This window comes from Hylobates moloch, unplaced genomic scaffold, assembly GCF_009828535.3.
Source record: "Hylobates moloch isolate HMO894 unplaced genomic scaffold, HMol_V3 SCAFFOLD_11, whole genome shotgun sequence".
NCBI classification, from domain to species: domain Eukaryota; kingdom Metazoa; phylum Chordata; class Mammalia; order Primates; family Hylobatidae; genus Hylobates; species Hylobates moloch.
In genome coordinates this window covers 80,881,315-80,908,292 of record NW_026652286.1, presented here as the reverse complement: position 1 = coordinate 80,908,292, position 26,978 = coordinate 80,881,315, and the positions used below count along the sequence as shown (strand labels likewise).

General features: G+C 37.0%; 2 protein-coding genes across 10 annotated transcripts in view; one reads left to right on the top strand and one right to left on the bottom strand.

Moving 5' to 3' along the window:
* ATM (ATM serine/threonine kinase) overlaps window positions 1-26,978 on the bottom strand; it is a 140,691-nt gene that overhangs the window by 23,075 nt on the left and 90,638 nt on the right. For all 7 annotated transcript variants that reach the window (XM_058424495.1, XM_058424499.1, XM_058424500.1 and 4 more), the window contains 16 exons: window positions 26,489-26,577; window positions 26,287-26,389; window positions 24,889-25,037; window positions 22,448-22,552; window positions 21,083-21,202; window positions 16,950-17,184; window positions 16,277-16,444; window positions 14,740-14,853; window positions 13,247-13,464; window positions 12,069-12,280; window positions 10,933-11,042; window positions 10,155-10,313; window positions 9,297-9,435; window positions 8,239-8,321; window positions 7,097-7,237; window positions 6,243-6,359 (listed from right to left, as the gene is read on the bottom strand). In XM_058424495.1, the coding sequence (XP_058280478.1) occupies window positions 6,243-6,359; window positions 7,097-7,237; window positions 8,239-8,321; window positions 9,297-9,435; window positions 10,155-10,313; window positions 10,933-11,042; window positions 12,069-12,280; window positions 13,247-13,464; window positions 14,740-14,853; window positions 16,277-16,444; window positions 16,950-17,184; window positions 21,083-21,202; window positions 22,448-22,552; window positions 24,889-25,037; window positions 26,287-26,389; window positions 26,489-26,577 (2,262 nt within the window). The remainder of the gene's footprint in view (window positions 1-6,242; window positions 6,360-7,096; window positions 7,238-8,238; window positions 8,322-9,296; window positions 9,436-10,154; window positions 10,314-10,932; window positions 11,043-12,068; window positions 12,281-13,246; window positions 13,465-14,739; window positions 14,854-16,276; window positions 16,445-16,949; window positions 17,185-21,082; window positions 21,203-22,447; window positions 22,553-24,888; window positions 25,038-26,286; window positions 26,390-26,488; window positions 26,578-26,978) is intronic.
* Window positions 1-26,978, top strand: part of CUNH11orf65 (chromosome unknown C11orf65 homolog) — a 212,173-nt gene that overhangs the window by 127,814 nt on the left and 57,381 nt on the right. The window contains exon 9 of one of the 3 annotated variants that reach the window (XM_058424502.1): window positions 26,525-26,593. The exons of the other annotated variants lie outside the window; for them this stretch is intronic. Within the exon in view, the coding sequence (XP_058280485.1) occupies window positions 26,525-26,568 (44 nt within the window). The 3' untranslated portion in view covers window positions 26,569-26,593. Of the gene's footprint in view, window positions 1-26,524; window positions 26,594-26,978 lie in introns of those variants that run through there. 3 annotated transcript variants of the gene reach the window in all.

The following is a 26,978-nucleotide window of genomic DNA, read 5'->3' as shown; positions in this document are numbered from 1 at the left end:
GACTCATCTATACAAGCAGAAAGTGAGAGGAGTGTGAGGAGAGTGGTATCCTCAAGTGATCCCGCAGACTCAGCCTCTCAAGGCTGGAGGGAGAACAGCAGAGGCAGATCACTTAGAGAGCTGTCATTCAGGGATAATGTGAACTCATCTGGGGTCCTGAACAGGAAAATGGAATACAGGTGGCCCTCTGCATCCGCAGATTCAACCAACTGTGGATCAAAAATATTCACCAAAAAAACCTCAATAAAAACAATAAAAAATAAAAATTTTAAAAACCAATACGGTACAACTATTTACATAGCATTTACACGATATAAAGTATTTTAAGTAACCCAGAGATGATTTACAGTACATGGGAAGAGGTACATAGGTTATAGGCAAATGCTACATACACCACTGTATATAAGGGACTTGATTTTAGTATCCACAGGGGGCTCTGGAAACAATCCCCCACAGATACCGAATAAGAGTACTCTGTCTTAGACACTTTTCAAAGGATCACTCTAACAGTTATGAATAAAACTAGCTTTTGAAAACCAAGAGCAGAAGTAAACTGTTGGTTTAAACTCTAGTATCTACAAAGATGTGACTGTAGAAGTAGGGTGGTAATAGCAGGGGTGGTAAAAAGTGACCTGCCTGGAAGGTGACCAATAGGACTTGCTGATGGAATAGACGAGACTTGAGAAGAGAGAAACAAGAGTTTAAAATGACTCCCATTACGTGGTGACATTTAGGAATTTTTGTGAATTGTTTTAGGAGTGATGACAGTATCGTGATAATGGTTTTTGAAAACAGACATTATCTTATAGATCTAAACACTGAAATGTTTACAGATGAAATGACATCTTGCTTTAAAATAATATTGGAAGGAAGTTGGTGGAAGGAGAAATGGAACAAAATTGTCCATGAGTTGGTAACTGCTGAAGCTGAGTGACAAGTACAAGGGGGTTCATGATGTTATTGTCTCCTTTTGTATGTTTGAAATTTTCCATAAAAGTAAAAAGAAAATAAAGCCTCTAGGTTTCAGTCTGAGCAACCAAGTAAAGGTGGTGCCATCCCTAACAAATACACTTTGCATTATAATTATTTTTATTATGTTTATTTTCCCTATTAGAATGTGAATACCTTAAGGACCAGGGCTATGTTTTACTACTTCTATAGACCTGGCACTCAGTAGAGTATCTAACCCAACATAGGCATATAAATTCACATTTATTAAATAAACAAATGAATGATCTCATGGCCTTTCTGATTTCCCTTCCTGCCTAATAAGTATTCTACATGCCCTCTCCTCTGCTCTGACTTTGAGTTAGCTGTGACCCCGATGCCTGATCACATTAACATTCTTGCAGTATAGTGTACTCTGTCTAAAGTCTCTTTTACATTGATTACTCTCTATCAATATCTAGCTCTGGGGCGGGGAGGGGGAATCAAACCCTTATTTTTTGTTGAGAGACTGATATAGAAAGGAATGGGTTAGCTTTTTTCTACCTCTGCTTAAGAGTCTCAACTGTGATGTCAGTTGTTGGAGAAAGAGCTGAGTTTGAATTTCAAAAAGCAGGGATGAAGCCCACTTGATTATGGTGGATAAACTTTTTGATGTGCTGCTGGATTCGGTTTGCCAGTATTTTATTGAGGATTTTTGCATCAATGTTCATCAAGGATATTGGTCTAAAATTCTCTTTTTTGGTTATGTCTCTGCCAGGCTTTGGTATCAGGACGATGCTCGCTTCATAAAATGTGTTAGGGAGGATTCCCTCTTTTTCTATGGATTGGAATAGTTTCAGAAGGAATGGTACCAGTTCCTCCTTGTACCTCTGGTAGAATTCGGCTGTGAATCCATCAGGTCCTGGACTCTTTCTGGTTGGTAAGCTATTGATTATTGCCACAATTTCAGAACCTGTTATTGGTCTATTCAGAGATTCGACTTCTTCCTGGTTTAGTCTTGGGAGGGTGTATTTGTCGAGGAATTTATCCATTTCTTCTAGATTTTCTAGTTTATTTGCATAGAGGTGTTTGTTGTATTCTCTGATGGTAGATTGTATTTCTGTGGGATCAGTGGTGATATCCCCTTTTTCATTTTTTATTGCGTCTATTTGATTCTTCTCTCTTTTCTTCTTTATTAGTCTTGCTAGCGGTCTATCAATTTTGTTGATTTTTTCAAAAAACCAGCTCCTGGATTCATTAATTTTTTGAAGGGTTTTTTGTGTCTCTATTTCCTTCAGTTCTGCTCTGATTTTAGTTATTTCTAGCCTTCTGCTAGCTTTTGAATGTGTTTGCTCTTGCTTTTCTAGTTCTTTTAATTGTGATGTTAGGGTGTCAATTTTGGATCTTTCCTGCTTTCTCTTGTGAGCATTTAGTGCTATAAATTTCCCTCTACACACTGCTTTGAACGTGTCCCAGAGATTCTGGTATGTTGTGTCTTTGTTCTCGTTGGTTTCAAAGAACATCTTTATTTCTGCCTTCATTTCATTATGTACCCAATAGTCATTCAGGAGCAGGTTGTTCCTGCTGTCCTGCTGTCCATGTAGTTGAGCGGTTTTGAGTGAGTTTCTTAATCCTGAGTTCTAGTTTGATTGCACTGTGGTCTGAGAGACAGTTTGTTATAATTTCTGTTCTTTTACATTTGCTGAGGAGAGCTTTACTTCCAACTATGTGGTCAATTTTGGAATAGGTATGAAATGACAGTGTTTTCTCTGGTACTAAAGATTCTCTGGAAGATTTCAACTGGGGTATCTGGGTATTTTGTGTGAATACCACAAAAAAGGACTGATGACTATTTTCTCAGTTCTCTGAAAGTACACAGCTGATATCATCCTAGATACACAGAAATGAAGTTAATTCATTATATTCAGTGAATGTCTTAAGATATTATGGGTTCTCTCCCCAGAACCATGACTGAGATAGATGCTCCGAAATATGCATGACAAGGAATAAAAATTATTTATTGGCACAAGGCAGGATGATCAGGTTAAGTGCAAAGCTCGTTTCAGCATTTAAATATTGTTTATTAGAGACTTGCCTTTTAGAAAACAAATCCTCTTGACACCTAAGATTTTAGACTTGTTCAGTATACTTTGTAACAATGCATAGTTTTAGTGGAGAAAAATGGGGCCAACCACTCTAATTCTGGTTAATGTTAAGGGCTATGTCTGGGTTATCAACATATACAATAAGAACTGTCTTCATTTCCATCTGATTCTCTCTGACAAGAGATATCTGGCATGCCTCAATATACAAGTCTCTCCTTTTGAGGTTGCACAATGACACAAGGTTTGTATTATACCAAGATCTAGTTCCAGGTAGTCAATGTATGCTCTTGTTGACACAATGACCACAGAAGACCTGCATCTCAGGATTGGGAATGACTCTACAGATGACTAGACTGGGTAGAATACTTTGCTGTAGCCTAGGGAACCTTAACTAAAGGCAAGAACAGTTAGTTTAACATAATGATGACACAACTTTCACATTCTTGGAGTAATCTCAAAATAACATTACTGGATTATTGTCATAATTCTAAGAAATAGTCAAACCTAAACTGTTGTGTTTAGAGGTTATACTTTAATATTGAGATGTGTAACATTAAATACTCAATTAATTATCTGGGTTACCCCACCCCGCCGGCCTTTTTTTTTTTTAAGACAAGGTCTTGCTGTGTTGCCCAGACTGGACTGCAGTGACATGATCAAAGCTCATGTACAGCCCCAAACTCCTGATTTCAAGCAATCCTCCCGCTTTAGCTTCTTGAGTAGCTGGGACTATAGGTGCATGCCACCATGCCTAGCTAAATTTTCAATTTTTTGTAGAGATGAGGTCTTGCTATGTTGCCCAGGTTGGTTTCAAACTCCTGGCCTCAAGTGATCCTCCTGCCTTGGCCTCTCAAAGTGCTGAGATTACAGGCATGAGCCACTGCATCTGGCTTCTACACATTTTTCCTTTTTTGAGACGAAGTCTCGGTCTGTCACCCAGGCTGGAGTGCAGTGGTGTGATCTCGGCTCACTGCAACCTCTGCCTTCCGGGTTCAGGTGATTCTCTCACCTCAGCCTCCAAAGTAGCTGAGACTAGAGGCATGCGCCACCACGCCTGGCTAAATTTTTTGTATTTTTAGTAGAGATGGGGTTTGGCCATGTTGGCCAGGCTGGTCTCAAACTCCTGGCCTCAAGTGATCCGCCCACCTCAGCCTCCTGAAGTACTGGGATTACAGGCGTGGGCCACCATGCCAGGCTAGAAATCTTAATGGAATAATTTATATGGTAAAATAGTTTTCTGTGAAAACTAGCTGTTGAAAAATCATAAGGTAGAGATGAAAGTTTAGTAATTTCTGCTTTCAAGATATTCTAGGTCAGGCATTCGCTTTTTTGTGCTTTACAGCAATGAACTTTGGAGGTTCAACTGTGTATCTGCTTGGAAATCTTAGCTACTTTCTGAGAGTTCAGGAGGTGCTCCTATAGCCCGTATTTTTGTAACCCAATTCTTCAGCCATTATCTTTGTAATCTAAAAGTCTGGCATTTAGGGCATAAACATTCACATTACAGAATATCTACTCTCTAAAAGCTTCTTAGCAATCTCTACATTATCTGTCAGATAGGAGATAGATTAGATAGCTAATAGATCATCAACTTTGTTCTAAAATTAAGTCAGGTCAATAGATGGTAGAACAAGTAGACTGGTGGGTCTCAAAGTGTTGTCCCTGGACCAGTGCAGCATCAACATCACTGGTATCTTGCTAGAAACGCACATTCACAGGTTCTACCCTAATCTTGCTGAATTAGAAATTCTAAGAATGGGGCTCAGGAATCTGTTTTAACAAACTCTCTAAGTGACTATGATGTCTGCTAAAGCTTGAGTACCAATGATCTTAACCACATCAAAGAAATCCCTCTACAGAGTAGCTTTTACAGAGCAACTTTTGCTTTTTGCATTCATCAAGGATTACAAACTTGAAGGCTAAGGAAAAAATTGTGCTTTCCTTAATGAACAGTATGCCTCTCTCCCAACCAATAAGTTTTATATTTGTCTCTGAAAGCAGTTAAGAAGCTCAAAACCAAGTTCTGCTTTTTATTACAATAGCCTAACTCCAGCAGAATTTTGGAGGGTAGATCTAATTTATTCTTCCTCACTCCCCTATTTAGCGCTTTTAATTTAGCCATTATTTAAAAAATAAAACACGTTCATAGTGGGAAACTAGAAATATATAAAAAAGCAGATGTCACCCATAGTCCCTGTTACAACATTTATAGAAGGAGAAAGTTTAAAAATGAGGTACAGGAATGAAATCACAAAGGACAAACCTATGGAAAATAGGCCCTTCAAAATAAGGATTTATTGTTATTTCTAAACTGGTTAAATGAATAATTAATATAAGAGTCAAAGATGACCAGCTAATAGAATGTGACTGAGGATTGTCTTCTCAAGCAAATAGAGGAAATGTAAGTGGGTACACTCCCATTGAGAGTAATTTGGCGATATGTACCAGATTACAGGTGCATGTATCCTCTAACCCAGCAATCCAACTTTTGGAAATCCATGCTACAGATTTGCCTGTACATGTATGAAATTTGTATGTTCAAGGTTATTCACTAGAATACAGCATTGTTTGTAGCAGCAGAAGACTGAAAACAACCCAAATGCCGATTGATAAGGACTTGTATAAAAAACTACATACATACACACAATGCAGCTGTTAAAATATGAGAAAGATTTCTGTGACATATTGTTGAGTAGAAAAAAAAGGAAAAAATACTTCAGTTGACTATAAGAAACACCTAACTATAATTAACATTAATAAATACTTTTTACAAAGAAAATAAATCTTTATTATTTGGTCCTTCACAGAAAACATTTGTAGACTCCTGGTCCAAATAATGGCATCTTCTTCTTCTTTTTTAAACGGGATCTTGCTATGTTGCTCAGGCTGGACTGGGGCTCACTGCAGAGTTTGAGCTCACTGCAGCCTCAAACTCCTGGACTCAAGTGATCCTCCCACCTTAGCCTCCCAAGTAGCTAAGGGACTACAAGCACATGCCATCATCCCTGGCTTTTTTTTTTTTTTTTTTTTTACTTTTTGTCAAGATGGGGTCTCACTATGTTGCTGAGGCTGGTCTCGAACTCCTAGCCTCAAGTGATCCTCCCACCTTGGCCTCCCAAAGCATTAGGAATATGGGCATGAGCCACTTCACCCAGCCAAATGGCATCTTTTATATGTTTTTGGTGAACTAACAGAAGTACAAATAGTTACCTTATAAGTACAGATAGTTAATTTCCTCTTCCTAGTTTCGGTGTTTCTCTGCAGTAATGTATTACACATCTGGAAGACCTGTTGCATGACAGCATCTTGTCTCAGGTCATCACGGCCCTTCAGAATAATTAAGCGTCAATAAACAAGTACAGTTTATTTTATTATAAAAACACAGAGTCATCTGAGAATAGCAAAGGCACTCAGAAACCAATCTGAGCATCTGTGCACCTCTTGACAGTCTCCCAAATAATTAAAGACCTACTGCCATTCTTTCATTTAGAATAAGCTACAACATTTACACTGATTTAGAAAAAGAAGTTTCCCCTCACTACTTCTGTAATTAGATTAACTGGAAGTCCCCCCTAGGAAGGCATACTGCAAACATCTGAGTAAAACAGCACTGTGTCTTTCCACCACTCCCCAGTAGGACCCAAAGAGCTCGTGAGCAAATGGTAAGGGAAGAATGCTCTCCCTTTTTGGTACATTAAATAGCACTTGGCACAGTACGAGACCTGGTATACTGACGCAAAGGACATCAACTTGTACTATTCAAGGAAATAAGAGACAGACACCAAAGTATTTTTTTCACAAGAAGCAAGCTCACTGTACATGTCTGTACATGGTAATGGTATTCTTTTACTTGAATCAACCATATAATAATGATTGTCTTTCAGAGACACACAAAAAATGGAGAAAAGCCTGGTTCTAGAAAATAATGCATTTCTACTCTACAAATCTTCATTTCTAATTATTCAAAATAAAGACAAAACCCCAAATAAAGCAGAAAGAAAATATCAACTAAAAATTTTCATCATTAAAACTCTAAGGGCTAAGCCAGAGAAGGGAAGGCTCACCTTAACAAGCTGTCTCCTCTCCTTGCCATCGGAACCTACACAATCGATTATTTTTGGTAAATTTACACCTCCTGCTAAGCGAAATTCTGCTTTAAATGACTGTATAGTCACCAGATTTCCATATTCTCCTGTGTGGTCCACCTAATAAAAGTATAAACATGATTGATAATAGGTCAGATACACTATTTGCACTTAAAGAAAAATACATTATAAATGGCAATTTTAATATTAAACAGAGAAACAAATGACAATGTGATATTGGTTAAGAACTACAACTTTAGGCCGGGTGTGGTGGCTCACGCCCGTAACTTTAACTACTATTTAATCAAAGATTCACTAATATATGTAAAGTCATCTGAGAAATAACTCCTCACAAAAACATAAAGTAAATTTTGGAAAACAGTAGAAGGAGTTTTCTGGGTTATAAATGCTAAATCTGGCATTTTAAGGAAATATTCAGTGAAATCACTTAGCTGATACAGCTAGAAAAATAGCAGTTAATCCACATGATACAGTTACATTTCAAATCAAGTAACTAGATACTAAGTACTAAACTGCAAAATGAAAAGAAAGACAATGTATTTAAGATGATCGTTTTCTAAACTTATAACCCTTATTATTACATATATCCCTGCCCACATGAAATTACTTCCATTACTTCTTGCAATAAAAGAATATTAGAACAGAGCTAAGTGTATCATGCATATGAAGTCAGCTTAATATTATAATAATACATACTATATTACTTAATACTGTGATATATCACAGCCAATACATTTTACTGCACATAGAATTTTTAAAAACAATATATGACAATTGGAACCTTTCTTGCCAAGTCAAAAATTAATCTTGACATAAGCACACGGAAACTCTCCTTCTGGCCAATGAAAGTAACAGTCTATAGACCTTCATAAGAAAGATGGGAGGTGTAGAACAGAAGGCAATGGAAAAGAAAGCAAGAGAAGCTTTTGAGTATTTTAGGGCTTGGGCAAAGGAAATATAATACTGAGAAATTATAGGTTGAAACACATGAAATTTGCCAATATTTAACCAATTTTGACCTACATAAAAATACTATTTCAAATGGTTCAATCTAATAAAAAAAATTTGGTTTAAAAAAAATCGAGTTAATTGTAAATTACCTTAATTTCCATAGTAGGGACAACAACATCTTCTAAATTCTTAAGTTTAGTAATTGGCTGGTCTGCTGGAATATTTATGCCTTCTGTATTTAAAAATGAAGAGATTTTAGTGACAAACTGAGGAACAGCATTGAAGGTCAAGCAGGAATAGTCAGCAGATACCACTGGCCCCAACTTGTTGCTAATCTGTGGTTCAGGCTCTGATTGAGAAATGAAGACTCTGGGCTTTGGCCACTGTGCAGCTCAGCGTCAAAGCTCAACAGTGGTTAATGTAGCTTCAAGTAAATTTGCAGGTTACCTGACAGGGGTAACTAGACCAGATTCCACCTGAGGAACCAGACTAAGCATCTTAAAATAATTATGTAATAGTTTGCGTAGTACATAGATAACATACTCCTGTCACATTACCATTAAATGCAACTAAAAGACATGTCAATACTTTTTGTTTGCTTAGAGAAACAATACGTGAAGTCCCATTCGTTTTAAAGTAATAAGAATTTAAACTTGAAGATACAATTCTGAATAGAAAAAAATATAATTATTAAAGTATGGGGAGATACTTACAAGCATACTTAGAGACTAGTCACAAAACCAAAGATTATAGCAGCTTATAATTATTTGAACTGACACAGCAAGAATAATAATTAAATAATGGCATTTTAGCACCTATGGAAGAAATGGTAAAGCCTTTTTGTTTTTAAGTCCCAGGGCACACACAGTTTTAGTAACCACATCGTTTAAAAAAACTTTTGATGCTAGAAATGTTCAGTTATTCAATTATTTTAATAGACTTGCCTCTATGCAATTCTCTGTAATAAGTATGTATGCCAGAAGATTATCAGAAGAAATCAAATAATTTAGTGTAGTCACCTATTATCAGTTCTACCAAGAGATATTAAGTGAAAAAGTAAGGGAATGTTGAAGCTATCAGATATAAATTAAGCTTTTGGATTACGTTTGTGATTTTAAGCAGATTTACTTATTAGGCTCTATAACTAATATATCTCTACAGAGAGTAACACAGCAAGAAAGTAACGTTGCTTCTTTGAAACACATACTTCTCTGAGTCTTCCACTGAGTGGCATCTAAGTTTGCTAATATAATATAAGCATCACAAAGTGCCTCAACACTTCTGACCATCTGAGGTCTCCTACTTCTGATAGTACATATTATTCTGTTTGCAGCCTCTGTTCGATCCTATTAATAAAAAAACAAATAAAAAACATTACATAAGGAACTACCCAACATTTAAACTTCTCAGAGTTAGAAAAACAAAGAGAAAAACAGAATTTATGCACATATCTAGACAATGGAATGATTATAATTCCTCAGATACAAGCAAAACAGTCATAAATGAAATACATCAAAGATACATACTCTCGTCAATGACCTAGGTGCCTTTCAAAATCTATTGTTTCACTTTGCCAACTGCTGTGAGGAAAAAAGTAAAATACTACTGGTATCTCCTATGCTTTGACAAATATTAAGGAATTTTGAACCAATTTTAATTAATTAATTAATGTGAGAGAGTTTCGCTCTTGTTGCCCAGGCTGGAGTGCAATGGCGCAATCTTGGCTCACTGCAACCTCCGACTCCCGAGTTCAAGTGATTCTCCTGCCTCAGCCTCCTGAGTAGCTGGGACTACAGGTGCCCACCACCATGCCCAGCTAATTTTTGTATTTTTAGTAGAGACAGGGTTTCGCCGTGTTGGTCAGCCAGGATGGTCTCGAACTTCTGACCTCAAGTGATCCACCTGCCTCAGCCTCCCAAAGTGCTGGGATTACAGGCGTGAGCCACCATGCCAGCCTTGAACCAATTTTAGATGGCATCATCATAATACAAGATTTTAAAAAGAAATATTCTAGGAAAGACTCACTATCACACTTCTAAAAGGTACGTATGTTTAATCCAAATACCTCATCAAGCTGAGAGCTTTGTTTAGGTGCATTTTTAGTTATTCTGCTTCTTCTTGCTACCTCTGGTTTAGTCAGAAATTCATCTCTGTTTGCATTTGCTAAGGCCAGTATAATAAACAAAGTATGATGGGGGTGATCCATTGAAATTCTAGAGATTAGCTGTAAGAAAATTAAGAACTATTAGATTTATGCAAATAAAAAAATATAATCCATATTTTTCATTTTGCTTAACATTAAAATGTGTATTACTGTCTAGATACTGCAGTGGGTAGAGCATGTATGTCTGCATGTGTGAGAGGCAGAGGCCTAAGAGGAATTAGAGAGAGAAAATATGTAGCTTATGTAATGTGAGAAGACACAAAATATAAAATTTTGTATTTCCATTTCTTTTTGACACGGAGTCTCGCTCTTTCACCCAGGCTGGAGTGCAGTGCTGCCATCTCGGCTCACTGCAGGCTCCGCCCCCCAGGGTTCATGCCATTCTCCTGCCTCAGCCTCCCACGTAGCTGGGCCTATAGGCGCCTGCCACCTCGCCAGGCTAATTTTTTGTATTTTTAGTAGAGACGGGGTTTCACCGTGTTAGCCAGGATGGTCTCGATCTCCTGACCTCGTGATCCGCCCCCCTTGGCCTCCCAAAGTGCTGGGATTACAGGCATGAGCCACCGCGCCCGGCCTTGTATTTCCATTTCTTAGAGGGAATGGTATTTATACTTTATATAATATATAGTAATAATAGAATAAAAATAATTATTGTGGTTTGATTTTCAGGTTTACTTACATTATTGAGCACTTCATGAAATCCTAGGCCTCCCATCATCTTGGTCCCCATTCTAGCAGCCAATTGATACATAAGAGGCAAAAATTTATATGTTGGAATCTTCATTCCGTCTCTCTACCATTAAAAAAAGACACAAAATTAAGAAACAAGGTATTTCAAATATTCTCACATCTAAGCAAATAAATTATTTTAAGACAGTGCTCCTCTATTAGCACAAGTGGCTAACAAAACTTCACTAACTATATTGTTTTCCTTCATTATCTTATCTGAAGGTCCTTCTAATGGGTACTCCAGATTAACGCATTGGTAAATCAAAATATTTGGTCCTAAATTAAACTGGATTCGGAACTGGAATACTTGGTACTGCTCGTATTCCAAAAAATCTAAGGAAGACAAATGTGATCTGAGTGTGACTGTGATCTTGATTCCTGAGAAGTCAGTGTACAACAAAATGAAGTAACTGCTTTTCCCCATAGGCCAAAAGTAATATTTAGTGTATACTACAGCAGAGATTGATTGTATCTATTATGAGTCTTATTCTTTTCCTGCAGGAGAAACATTTTATCTCTAACCTTCAAATTGAGTAACATATATCTTGTCAACTTAAATTTAATATTAGGTGTCATCACTATAATCTAAGGTTTTCAAAGAAAAACTTATACAATACTGCTGTCTTGACATTTTCTGAAAAATATATTTTCTCTACTTACAAAAGTAATTTATTGTAAAAATCCCAGATTTCTGCAGCAGGGGGAAAACCCACCTGTGATCACATCATCTTTAACTGCTTTCTAAATCCTCCAATCTAATGCCCCATTCTAGACACTCTCCTATGGTAACTGCAAAGACATAGGACCAAGCTAAATTCTCTCACCTCCACACAAACTTGCATCATTTACAGCTTGTCAGCTTATATAATATTATAATAATACAAAGGAACTTTTGTAGAAACAAGACTAGAACTTGTAAATAATCCTAAATATGGATCAAAGTTTAGAAAACTACAAAATGCTACTCCTGTGTAGAGTACTGGACCAAGTGCTAGGAATACAAAGAGGTATACACGATTCCTGACATCAAGGGGCTTTACATCTAAGTTTTTCAAGCACAGGGTAGAATATTGGGCTGAATAACACTTGCCTTCATCATGCCATTGACTTCAGAAACTCCAGAATTTTCAAGCCAGAGGGAACAAAGTCGGAATACCCACATATCATGTTCTTCTCCACTTAATAAGCAGTTGATGTAATTTTCAACTGCTTTACATAAGAAGCGTTTACGATCCTCTTTCAGTGCACACAGGGCTAATTCATCCAACTCCAGCTCTCGCTGAACCTTTACTGTGTATCTTGCATAGAATAATTAAGGTAAAACACAAAAGCCATGAACTTTAACAGAACTACAAAATCACACACGATATACAACATAAATGAAAAAAGTTGGGTTTTTATCCCAGGGAAAAAAGCAAACTTCTAAGGATTATAAAGGGAATAAACTTACTTTTGTCTTAACTGTGCAATTCACACACCTTCCTAAGCATCGAAGGACAAAGGGGACTCTCTCCAAGCTATTTAGCTAACTTAAACCTCTACTTACACTAAAATATACAGATTCAAGACAGGCTTAAATAAAGGGATTTAATTACATCAAAATAGGTAACTTTTGTGATTAATTTCAATATCTATCTCCTTTTCCACTACGATACCAACAAACAAACCAAAAAAGCAAAACAGAAAGCTAATATCTAAATTCTCCATAATGAACTTAGAAGCAGAGCATGAATTATTCATAAAAGAACACATGTCAATGTCTTACATACTAATTTCTGATTAACTACAGTAGGACCAAGACAGGGCACAGTGCCTCACACCTGTAATCCCAGCACTTTGGGAGGCCAAGGTGGGCAGATCGTTTCAGCCCATGAGTTTGAGACCAACCTGGGCAACATGCCAAAACCACATCACTACAAAAAATACAAAAATTAGCCAGGTATGGCGTGCACCTGTAGCCCCAGCTATTTCGGGGGTTGAGGGGGAGAATCATTTGAGCCCAGGAGGTCGAGGTTGCAGTCAACTGAGTACAGTGATCACGCCACTGTACTCCAGCCTGGGTGACAGAGTGAGACCTTGTCTCAAAAAAAACCCAAAAAAGAGTGAAAAGAACCCAAAAGACCAAGATAATCTATATATAGTTAAGCCGACCTTTAGTGCTCAAAACTTTATCAGATAAAAAGACCAAGTCACTCTTTCTATGCAAAAACATTCACTCAGTTAACTGGTGAACATAAAATTGTCACTTGTAGAAACCTAGTTACCTGTTTGTCTGAATTTTATGTTCCCTAAGGAGACCTACTTCCTCTTTGGCTCTTTTCAGGAGAGCTTGCTTGTTTTCAAATTCCGATGATTTCATGTAGTTTTCAATTCTTTGGTATTGAGTATCTGAAAACCGGGCTAATGAGAGAAATGCCTTCATTTTTCCATTTCTTAGCTCATCATTACTTTCTCCATCATAATTTCCAGCAACTTCTACTGCCTTTAAGAAAACACAACCAATTTAAATTATATTTACAAATACTAAATACATCTAAAGAATCACTCAAATTAAGGTAATACACTAAAGTTTAACTTATATATATATAAAAGCTAGCTATGAACTATTGCAAGCTTGTCCAACCTGTGGCCCATGGGCCGCATGTGGCCCAGGATGGCTTTGAATGTGGCCCAACACAAATTCGTACATTTTCTTAAAACATTATGAGATTTCTTTTGTGATTTTTTTTTTAAGCTCATTAGCTGTCATTAATGTTAGTGTATTTTATGTGTGGCCCAAGGCAATTCTTGCAATGTGGCCCAGGGAAGCCAAAAGATTGGACAGCCCTGAACCATAGTATTTTCTTGACTTTTCAAAACAACTTTAACAGTGTAGAAATAACCCAAACAGCTAATACTTATAAAGAACTCTGCAAAAACAAAGAACTTTATAAAATTTAAAGACAATCAGGCTGGGTGTGGTGGCTCACGCCTGTAATGCCAGCACTTTGGGAGGCCGAGGCAGGCGGATCACTTGAGGTCAGGAGTTCGAGACCAGCCTGGCCAACGTGGCAAAACCCCGTCTCTACTAAAAATACAAAATATTAGCCAGGTGTGGTGGCACAACTCCTGTAGTCCCAGCTACTTGGGAAGCTGAGGCAGGAGAATCGCTTGAACCTGGGAGGCGGAGGTTGCAGTGAGCCGAGATTGCGCCACTGCATTCCAGCCTAGGCGACGGAGTGAGACTTCATCTCAAATAAAATAAAATAAAATAAAATAAAATAAAATAAAATAAAGACAGTCGCATCATGTGTTTCATGTTACACTTATTTAGTGAGGTAACTATTTCCAAAATTAGTGAATCTAAAGGAATAAGAGGGAGAAACAGGAAAGTCAAAGGGGGCTAGCATACTGAAGCCTTTACTTGTGGGTGGCTGGGCTAATGAAGAGCAAGGGCTGACTTGCCTATTCCTTAATCAGTTATTTTTGTAGATGCATAAATGAAGAAATTATCAGAAACAACCTGCTGAAAGGGTAGCTGGTAACGGAGGTAGGAAGGAGGAAGAAGAGATACTATACTTGGGCTTACTTTCAAAATTGGCTGCTTCGTTTGTAACAATGTTTCACTCCACCCTAGAGACTATACAGAGCTACAACAGTAATAATATATAAAAAAATAAAACCATACTTTTATTTGCTTTTGAAATATATTGATCTTGAAAAGATGAAGCATATTCATGCTAAGTAACTATCTTAAGGGTTGCTCCAAAAACCTTACCTTTTCTAGATAGGTCTGCATGATGACCGCAGGATTTTCTAAGCAAGTTTCTGCTAACCAGTTGCCACAAACCCTCAGACATTCTGTGTATATAAGTTTTAGGCTGGGATTGTTCTGTATAAGAAAGGCAAAATCTTAAAATACAATGCATTACCATGACTGTACCCAACTGCCCTTCATGTAGGGGGAAAAAAGCAAGCTAAAAATGTTTTTCCTTGGTGGGTGGGAAAAAAAAAAGTTTTTCCTCATCTGCTTTTGCCATACAGCCACTTTAATAATCCCATGTAGGAAACGATCATCCTCTGTTTATTATTATTATTACTGCCATTATTGGAGCAAGTCACATTTATTGAGTACTTATATATGTCAGACACTTTGTAAAGGCTTTATATATATTAACTCATTTAATTCTCACAAGAATCCTATTAAATAAGTACTATTATTACCCCCAATTTGCAGATTAGAAAACTAAGGTACAAGGAAGTTGGGTAACTCCAGACAGCACATACTTCAGGGCCAATACTATTAAGCAATATTTACACATATCATATTGGCATTCAGTGCTTTGGTATAATGATTTCTCTAATAACAGAAGATGCTATAAAATGAGTGTCCAACATCAAAAAGCACAGTAAAGGCCGGGCGTGGTGGCTCACGCCTGTAATCCCAGCACTTTTGGAGACCAAGGCGGGTAGATTGAGCTCAGGAGTTCAAGACCAGTCTTGCCAACGTGGTGAAACCCCATCTCTACTAAAAATACAAAAAAATTAGCTGGGCGTGGTGGCGTGTGCCTGTAATCCCAGCTACTTGGGAGGCTGAGGCAGGGGAATTGCTTGAACCAGGGAGGTGGAGGTTGCGGTGAGCTGATGTTGTACCACTGCACTCCAGCCTGGGTGACAGAGTAAGACTCGGTCTCAATAAATAAATAAATAAATAAATAAATAAAAAAGCACAGTAAGCTGATATTCACTAAGCAGGTACATGTTTGTGGGACACCGCTGTAGACAAAACTTGGGGACACCAATGCCTCTACTTTATCCAGTGTGTATGCTGTGTTTATAGCTGAAGTAGTAACATAAGTTTGCAAAAACTAACAGGTAATGTTAGATAAAATATTAGATGTGATATTTTCAAAACATTTGGATTGACAACCTAATTGTCCCAACTTGCTTTTATTTTCTAATTTAGTTCTCTCATTCATTTCCTCTTCCCTTTTTTCACTTGTCATTTCAAATTTAGAGTAGCTGTTTCATTCATTTCCCACGTACCTTTCTTGAATTCTATAGGAAGTTAAAGGCTTAATACTGGGATATATTAAATAAATCTACCACATGACGGACTGATAGAATTGTTATATATAGGAAAAAGTTTCTAAACTTCGTTTACAAATTAATTTTCAAGACTAGTTTTACAATATCTTGTTAATAAATTAGTAATTTCAAGGCTCTAATAAAATTGTTATTAAAAATATTTTAAAGTACATTTGTGTTTTTTAAATAACAGTAAAACACTAATCCAGCCAATAGAAAAAACAAACCGCTGCACAGCTGGCATCCAACTTCTTGATCATTTGCTTGAGAATACTCAGGGCAAGACTCTGCTCCTTTTTTGCCCAGAATACTTGTGCTTCTTCCAGCTGCCACTCAGAGACTCCACAGCTAACTGAATTATACTGTTTAATTTGAAATACTGCCCTTTCAGGGAGCTGAAATGAAAATGATATATGGGAATAAATACTTTAACTACTGATACTACTACCATGAATAATAATAATAATGAAAGCAGCAACTACCATTCACTGAGGACTTAACTACTTGTCAGGGACTATCTTAAGGACCTCTCTGCATGACATCTCCCCACGCCATGTCTGCCTATCTGTCTGTCTGTCTGTCTCTATATATATGTATGTGTATCTGTGTGTATATACACACGGTATATAAAATCACTGAATTGTTATCAATATAGTAAGTTAGGTATCTTCTCATTTTATAACCAGGAAATTGAGGTTAAGAAAAGATTAAGTACCTTGCCCAAGGCTTAAAGTCAGATCTAATTCCAAAATGGGAACTCTTAAACAACTATTTTTACTATACATTAAAATAGAGATCTCTATCTCTTATTGACATTTCTTTTTCCCTCAGGCTTTCTGTTTTTTAAATAATAAAAGGAAGGTCAAGAGGTAAGATGACATAGTTTTAAATTATATTTACCTGAGTGTTCTTGAAAGTTCTGGCCAGTATAGAGAGTTCTACAAGGTGTTTGGTGAGAATGTCCTTAATACATTCTCTTTGTGAGTTGTCCATTTCCTTTTCCATCAGGATCTCCAAAATCACTGTGCGTAGAGCCATGATAGGCTCCTGAAAACTAAAATCACTGTCCTTGAGAAGCTGGGAGTGTTTCTGCCACTTAATATATACTTCAGAGAGTTGTCTATGTGTGACTGATCTGAATGCCACGTCATAGAGTTCATGTAAGCAAGAGAAATGAAAAAAAAAAAAAGCTATGTAAGTTCTGGAACTTACTTAAGATATAATATTATAATAATACAAAGGAACTTTCGTAGTGACAAGACTAGAACTTGTAAATAATCCTATATATGGATCAAAACTTAGAAAACTACAAAATGCTATGTGGTCAGAGCTCTTAAGAGGTTATTAGCAGAGAGGCCACAGATGATAAACATTAAAAATTTTTTTTAAATACTCTGACATTACAAAAAGCAGCCCTTCTAAATACTCTTCTGAAACAAGAACATATTCATCAGACCTATCATAAAAAATGCCTGCATCTTTAGTCCTGCTTCAATACTGCCTGTAGTAATGAGGACATGTCAGCAAGGAAATGAGGGATCCCCTACTGGGGATGACTTAATGCATAATTATAGCTGTCAAAAAAATCACAATCCAGTGAAGGAAAAGCTGGCATCTGGCAAAGGTTTCATTTACTAACATTATTAAAGGAACAGAAAAGGCATATTGTACAATTAGTTTATATGAATAGTATGCTTCCCAAATAACTGAACTATGAAATACTACCCAATCCTTCAGGGACATTTATTGAAAGAAATAAGAAAGAGGAAGCAGGGAGAGTAAGATGACAAAGTGATGACTAAGAAATGAAAGCTCTTTTAGTTGCTTGATAGGGAAGGAATAGTAACAAAAATGCTAGGAACCAAAACTTCAATTCCTCTCTAAATGACCCTACCACAGCAGGTCTCAAACTTTTTGAGGAACTCCTTTACAATCAAACAAATTATTGAAGACCCCAAAGAACTTTCGATTGTTGGACCATATCTACTGATAGTAGATATGATATCATATTGGAAAGACTGAGAAAAATCTAAAATGTATTAATTTACTCAAAAATAATAAATCTACTATATATCATAAATAACAATTTTTAGGAAAAATAACTACAGCAGTTTCTCTGTATCTGCAGAAAATTGGTTCCAAGACACCTTGATAATGCTGATGTTCAAAGTCCCTTATTTAAAATGGCAGGGTATTTTCCTATTACACGTAACCTCTAGATTGTGCTTTTACTAAAGATTTCCAAAAAGTATTACACATAACCTCTAGATTACGTGTAATAGGAGAATGTGCATAGGTTATACATAAATCTCTAATTACATATAATACCTACTATAATGTAAATGCTATGTAAATAAGTGTTATACCCTATTCTTTAAAATTTTTTTTCAAATATTTTTGATCTGCGGTTGGTTGAATCTATAGATGGAAACCTGTAGATAAAGAATTTCAACCGTATACTTCCCAAAACAAAACTTAGTGAGCATGGCACTGTTTTGCATTTTTGCAAATCTCTTTAATGTCTGGATTAACAGAACGAGATGAATTCTCATCTCTGCTTCTGCATTTAGTTTGTTATTATTTAATGTTTTGGTTGATGTATATGAATGAAATGTAATCTGAGAGCATAAGCATTTGTTCACCAGTTCATCCAACCTTCCCTCTGCTTCTCTTCTTCCTATTTCTCTACCAAAGAAACAGCCAGATTATTCTTTAGGTGTTTCTTCTTTTTAAAATTTATTTTTAATTTTTATGGATACAGAATAGTTGTACATATTTATCAGGTACGTGTGATATTTTGATACGAGCATACAATGTGTAATGATCAAATTTGGGTAATTGGGATATCCATGATCTCAAACATTTATCATTTCCTTGTGTTGGAAACATTCCAAATCTTCTTTTGTAGCTATTTGAAAATATACAGTAAATTACTGTTAACTACAGTTGCCCTATTGTGCTATCAATAGATCTTATTCCTTCTATTTACCTGTGTTTTTTTACCCATTAACCAGCCCCTCTTCATCCTCTCCCTCCACAACACCCTTCCCTGCCTCTGGTTACTACCATTCTATTTACTGTTTCTTAAAGAATTCTGTACTCTTTTTAGCAGGATAATCTTTCATTCAGAGGAAAAATTTCTTGATTTCTGGCAGTAAGTACTGCGAATGTACTTATGAATGAAAGCAGAAAAGACTTTTGTTCCTTTATTTTCTTCCTAAGCCACATTAATATGTATGTCTTCTGCTATGTCATTTTGAAAAAACTATTATTATTTTCTTCTGACTCTAAAATTTCCTTCTCTTTTCTACTTCCAAAACATATTCCAAATTTTATTTTTGCATAAAGGTAGAGTGACCGTAGTCACTTATATCCTCTTTCTTCCCTCGTATAATAATAATAGTAATTCAAAATAGCAGGGCTAAAAGGGGCTTTAGAGACCATCAAATACAAATCCCTGACTTTAGAAATGAGGAAACTGAGGACCCAAAACACTACTTTGTCATCCTGACAGACTCAAGGCTGCCCTTACACAACTCTTCCACTTCTTTTACTCTAGTAGCAAGGCAGAGATAAAATGACAGTAATGCAATGTAGTGCTAAAACCGAATGGAGTGTAACATGCTGTGCAAAAACATGAGGAAACAATTTTATCTGGGTAGGCCAGGGAAAAAGTTATAAAAAGAAAAGCACATTTAAGCTGAATTTTTTAAACTTGAACTTTTACAGTGACTATTTTGGAAAATGTTTAATAAAAGCACAATTCACTAGGGCTAATCAACTTATATCTTGATAAAAGGAAAGAATTTAGATCTACAGCATCCTGAGTAACTATACTATTTCATCTTCCAAAATCCCTGGATCATTTCCCTCTCACCATTGTAAGAAGCAATTCCTTCTGAACACCTTTTACAAATTAACTGACATCCACTATCCACTGAATGTTTACTAAACATAATATCAGTCACTAGAAGAGAAAACATTGGGGGCCGGGCATGGTGGCTCACGCCTGCAATCCCAGCACTTTGGGAGGCTGAAGCGGGTGGATCGCCTGAGGTCAGAAGTTCAAGGCCAGCCTGACCAACAAGGCGAAACCCCGTCTCTATTAAAAGTACAAAAATTAGCCAGGCATTGTCGGGGGCACCTATAATCCCAGCTACTCGGGAGGCTGAGGCAGGAGAATCGCTTGAACCTGGGAGATGGAGACTGCAGTGAGCTGAGATTATACCATGACACTCCAGCCTGGGCAACAGAGCGAGACTTCGTCTCAAAAAAACATAAAAAAAAAAACAAAAAAAAACAAAACAAAACCGCTAGGTATATAACAATAAACAAGAGAATGGTTCCCACTTTTAAGGGAGCTTCCAGTTTAGCAAGGCAGAGATAAAATGACAGTAATACAATGTAGTGCTAAAACTGAATGGAGTGTTAACATGCTGTGCAAAAACATGAGGAAACAATTTTATCTGGGTAGGCCAGGGAAAAAGTTATAAAGAGAAAAGCACATTTAAGCTGAATTTTTAAAACTTAAATTTTTACAATGACTATTTTGGAAAATATTTAATAAAAGCACAATTCACTAGGGCTAATCAACTTATATCTTGATAAAAGGAAAGAAACACACATTTGGTCTCTATATAGTTTTTTTTTTTTTTTTTTTTTTTTTTGAGACAGAGTCTCGCTCTGTTGCCCAGGCTGGAATCCATGGAGCAATCTTGGCTCACTGCAACCTCTGCCTGTTGTGCTGGGTTCAAGCAATTTTCCTGCCTCAGTCTCCTGAATAGCTGAGATTACAGGCGCCCACCACCATACCTGGCTAATTTTTGTATTTTTAGTAGAGATAGGGTTTCACCATGTTGGCCAGGCTGGTCTTGAACTCCTGACCTCAAGTGATCCACCCACTTCAGCCTCCTAAAGTGCTAGGATTACAGGCATGAGCCACCGTGCCCGGCCTATAGTTTTTATTCTTTAAAGTCACTATTGGTAACAGAAAAGCTGCACTTTAGGATAACAAAGTCATATGAATTACATACCTTGAGAAAAGCTCCCCAATGCTTTCCAGCTCTCCAATGGCCTGCAACCTGCTAAGTGTGGGGTAGAGTGAATACACAGACTCAAGGCTGCGCTTACACAACTCTTCCACTTCTTTTACTCTAGTAGCAAAAAAGAAAAGACACTCTGAAAATAAAGAACAAGTTTTCAGGGAAATAAATGATTAAATTTGTTGTTAAAGAGTTCTTATCATAGGCTTTGCTTCTGATCTAATAATACTAACAAGCAACAGTGAATACGAAATAGCAGTGGAAACAAAATACAACTGACCCTTGAACAACACAAATTTAAATGCATGGTCCACTTATACTCAGAGTTTCTCCCATCTTGCCACCCCTGAGATAGCAAGACCAACCCTTCTTCCTTATCCTACTCAACATGAAGGTGGCAAGGATGAAGACCTTTATGATGACCCACTTCACTTAATTAATAGTAAATATATGTTCTCTTCCTTATAATTTTCAATAACATTTTCTTTTCTCTAGCTTACTTTATTGTAAGAATAGGGTATTATAATACTTATACAAAATATGTGTTAATCTACTGCTTATGTTATTGGTAAGGCTTCTGGTTAACAGTAAGCTATTAGTAGTTAAGCTTTTGAGGAGTCAAAGTAATACTCACATTTTCAAATGTGTGAGGAGGAGGGGCTCAACACTCCTAACCTCCAAGTGGTTCATGGATCAACTGTAAACCTTGGAATCACACAGACCTAGATCTAAATTGCAGTTCTGTCACTTATAGCTGTGTAACTTTGGGCATGTTACTGGACTTCTCTAAGCCTTTTTTCACATCCATAGTTATTGTCATGATTAGAGAATACACATGAAAAGAGTCTAACAGTGGCTAGCATATCATAGGCACTTAAATGATAGTAAATTTTATTTCTGTGATAAACATAGGATTTATTAAGTCACTACTGCTTTAAAAATGCTACATTTGTTTACCCCATTATAATTATTTCCTCATGCCTCATCACATTTGTGCCTCAAAACAAGTTTGTAAGTATTAACCATGAGTTACAATTTTATAAATTAGAGCACTAAATGCCATACAATTACTAAAAGAGACAAGATATAATTCTCAGGATACTTGTAAAGGAAGAGAACAAAGAGGGAATCACCAAAACTTTCTTGAAGGGTCAGGGTAAAGAATGAACCTGGAATCCCAGAAACAATTTGTTTTGAAGGAGGGCAGAGAATTACAAGGAAACATTTGATCACAGCCACCAAGTCTTTATCTCTTCATCAATGCAAATTCTTACATTAAAATTGTTTCTCAAGTTTTCAGAAAAGAAGCCATGACATTAAATGTTAAAACATGGTAACTTTGTCCTTTTATAATACCTGGCATATTTGAGACTTTCATAAAATGTAGAGAATTCTCTGTCTCTTAGAGATTGTAGAGCATTGTACAATGATTCATGGTAACTGGTTCCTTCTATTTCTTTGCTGTGAGATAATAAGTCAAAGAAAAAAATATATTTAAAAACAGAACCCTAAGATATATATGTATAAATAGCTTCACCAAAGGACAAAATTTTTAAATTAACATTTCTCCATTCTAAAAAATGCATTTCTAGAATTTTTGGTTAAGAAATACAAATTTTTATGAGTCATTTAAATTCTTTAAGCAGAAAAAAAGGAAATTACTCAGATACTTTGCTTGGTTCTAAATATGCTCCACTTTCATTTATTTATTCAATAAATACCTATTATGTACCAGGCACTAGGCACAAGGGGGATTTACAACTGGACAAGTCAGATCAGGTCTCTACTCTCATGGAATTTATGTGCTGGTTTGGAGGAACAGACAACAAATAAGTATTGGAAAGTAACAAGGGACATGCAGAGAATTAAAACAGGGTAACAAAACAAAATGGCTAGATGGCTATTATAGAATGGGTAATCAAGAAAGGCCTCTCTGAAGATACAATATTATTTAACTAGGGTCCGAATGAAAAGAAGTCAACTGCATGGTAACTGGGGGAAAAGGAGAAGATACATCTAAGGCCCTTGGATAGAAACAGCTTGGCCTGATAAGAAAACACAGAGAGGCCTGTGTAGCTGAAATACAAGAGGAAGAGGAAGAATAGTATATATTGATTTACAGAGGCAAGCAAGAATCAACTCACACAGGAAAAGGTTTTTAAAATATGAGGGTATATCTCTAATTTTATAGCAGTCTTACGGTTTGAAATATTTGAAAGGCATTCCAATAATTATTATTTTTTGAGACAGAGTCTCACTCTGTTGCCTAGGATGGAGTGCAGTGGCATGATCTCGGCTCACTGCAACCTCCACCTCCCGGGCTCAAGGGATCCCCTCACTTCAGCCTCCCAAGCAGCTGGGACTACAGATGCATGCTACCTTGCCCAGCTAACTTTTGTACTTTTTTGTAGAGATGGGGTTTCACCATGTTGCCCAAGCTTGTCTTGAATTCCTGACCTCAAGTGATCCGCCCTCCTCAGCCTCCCAAAGTGCTAGGATTACAGGCATGAGCCGCCACGCTCGGCCAATATTTTTTTTTTCTACAAAGGCAACAAAACATACTTAAACATAATTTTTTTTTAGAGTTTATATTATCAAAAAACTTTACATAAATATGAAATCCTTTATTAGATTAGGTGCTTGGCTTTTCATTCAGAAAACATGGTGACCTTATATACAGATTATAAATGTTATCTTCCTGGGTAACTGAGTGTTGTTTTTTTTTTTTTTTGAGACAGAGTGTTACCCTGTCGCCCAGGCTGGAATGCAATGGTGCGATCTTGGCTCACTGCAACCTCTGCTTCCCAAGTTCAAGCATTCTCCTGCCTCAGCCTCCCGAGTAGCTTGGATTACAGGTGTGCACCACCACACCCAGCTAATTTTTGCATTTTTTGTAGAGATGGAGTTTCACCATGTTGGCCCGGCTGGTCTCAAACTCCTGAGCTCAAGTGATCCGTCTGCCTCAGCTCTCAAAGTGCTGGGATTACAGGTGTGAGCCACCACACTGTGCCCAGCCCTGAGTAGGTATTATTATTATTTTTATTTTATTTATTTATTTTTTTAGAGACAGAGTCTCACTCTGTCATCCAGGCTGGAGTGCAGTGGCGCTATCTCAGCTCACTGCAACCTCTGCCTCCAGTGTTCTAGCAATTCTCCTGCCTCAGGCTCTCAAGTAGCTGGGACTACAGGCGCATGCTGCCATGCCTGGCTAATTTTTTGTATTTTAGTAGAGACAGGGTTTCACCATGTTGCCCAGGCTGGTCTCAAACTCGTGAGCTCAGGCAATCCACCCACCTTGGCCCCCCAAAGTGCTAGGATTATAGGCATGAGCCACCATGCCTGGCCGTATTATTTTTTAATAAAAGAAAATATTTCATAAATAAAGATAAGCAGTCCTTTGTGGATCCTCCAGCCAACGTAAGTGCTATCTTACTGACTAAAATGTTTGTAGCAGGAAGTAGAAAGAGAAATACCTATACTTTTTTTGGCATGCCTCAGTCCAACAAACTACGTGAGATGATACTCATAAGAAAACCCTTTTCATATTTCTGTTTTTAGAAATATTTAGGGGTGGGGTGAAGTTGTCCTAATGGAATAAGAAAGTAAAATTCAAGCCTAGGTGCATTAACTGCTTATTGCTATCTTACTAAAGGATTTAGGGCTATCTATAGCTTGCAACATCTAATATATATATATATATAACAACTCCTGTTATATTCATAGAAGAGATGTTGTTTACAACAAGAAGAGAGGCAAAAAAAAAAAAAAAAAAAAAATCAAGTCAAATTTCTTCTTACCTGACAGAAGTGCAATGGTCCCACTGCATATTCCTCCATGCTGCTTGGTAATGAAGTTCCTCTAGTTCAGGACACCAGTCTTTATTTTCATAATCTAATCCTTTTAAATAGACGGAAAGAATATGGCAGAGTCCCAAATTCTGCAAGGCCTAAACAGGAGTTTTTTTTTTTTTTTTTTTAAGTTAAGTAATCAAAGATATCAACAGAAAACCAGAGAAAAAAACAGCAAAGATACAAATTAACTTAGACAAATTTTAGTTCACAATATCATTTAAAATCCCAAAATATCAGCTGGGTGTGGTGGCTCATGCCTGTAATCTCAGCACTTTGGGAGGCTGAGGCAGGAGGATCACTTGAGCCCAGGAGTTTGAGACCAGCCTGGACAACAAACCAAGACCTGTCTCTACAATTTTTTTTTTTTTAAATAGCTGGGTATGGTAGTGTGTACCTGTAGCCCCAGCTACTTGGGTGGCTGAAGCGAGAGGTGCCCTCGAGCCAGGGAGGTCAAGGCTGCAGCGAACTACGATCACGCTAATGCACTCCAGCCTCAGTAACAGGGTGACACCTTATCTCTAAAATTTATTTATTTATTTATTTGTGAGACAGAGTCTCGCTCTATTGCCCAGGCTGGAGTGCAGTGGCGCGATCTCGGCTCACTGCAAGCTCTGCCTCCCGGGTTCACACCATTCTCTTGCCTCAGCCTCCCAAGTAGCTGGGACTACAGGCGCCTGCCACCACACCCGGCTAATTTTTTCTTCTTTTTTGTATTTTTAGTAGAGATGGGGTTTCACCATGTTAGCCAGGATGGTCTCGATCTCCTGACCTCGTGATCTGCCCACCTCGGCCTCCCAAAGTGCTGGGATTACAGGCGCAAGCCACCACGCCCGGCCAAAAAATTTTTTTTAATCCCAAAATATCGTTTAATGTTTCCCAAAAAACACAAAAATAGAGCTCAAAGGGCTCTAATATTTCATGGAAGAATGGCTAAGGAGTATTAGCCAGTAACAGAAACAACAGGTTCTGCGACCAACTCTACTGCAAACTATGAGAAATAGTTTACGTGAGATTTTCCATGTGAAGCAGTAAGTACACTACCTGGCACATTGTATATGCTCAAGCAATGTCTTCTATTGTTATACAACAACACTATGATCAAGAAATCTACACTATCTTTTAGGTCAATGACTTTCCTGTGTCTCCCTGAATTTTTTCTCTTTTTTTTTTTGCATCCCTCTGCTTCAAGAGTATCCCTGAATGTTTAGCCTAATCCTCTGAAAAACAGATAACTTCTAGTCTTATCTCTAGAGCTTATCTGGCTGTGTAAATATCCACCAACATACTGAAATAACCTCAGCATTACACTAGTGATGGCTTTACCAAATCTGGGAAAAAATGTACCTGAATGATTCCTGCCTGGCGGGTTGATGAGGGGATTGCTGTTTCGAGGTCATATGTTACTAGGGCTTTGCCCCACATTGCTTCGTGTTCATATGTTCGTAGTCTATAAGAAAAGATTGTAAAAATAGCTTTGGGTTTTACACACACGTAACTCCTTCATAAACAGAATTACTATACCATTGTTTAGAAAAATGCAATTTACCTAGTAATGGGTTGTAACATCTTCCCTCCACCACAGCCATACAAACTATCTGGCTCTCCTATACTTCTGTAGATTTCTAAGAGAAGATCCTGAAAACATGGAAACAACAAAAATTGAAGAAGGAAAAAAAAATCAGTCTATAAATTTAGCAAATTTTAAATTGTATCGTTACCAATATGTAACTCCCAACTCTAAATGTTATGTTATAGAAATAAAATGTAATGATTCTGAAATACAGTTGATCCTTAAACAACACGAGTTTAAACTGTGCAGGACAACTTATATGTGGATTTTTTTTCAATAAATATATTGAAAACTTTTTGGAGGTCTGCCACAATTTGAAAAAACTCACAAACCACACAGTTTAGAACTATTGAAAAATTTTTTTAAAGTTATGTCATGAATGCATAAAATAAATGTACATACTAGTCTATACATTCTGTCATTTGTATACATTTGATATGATACATTTTATCATTTACTACCATAA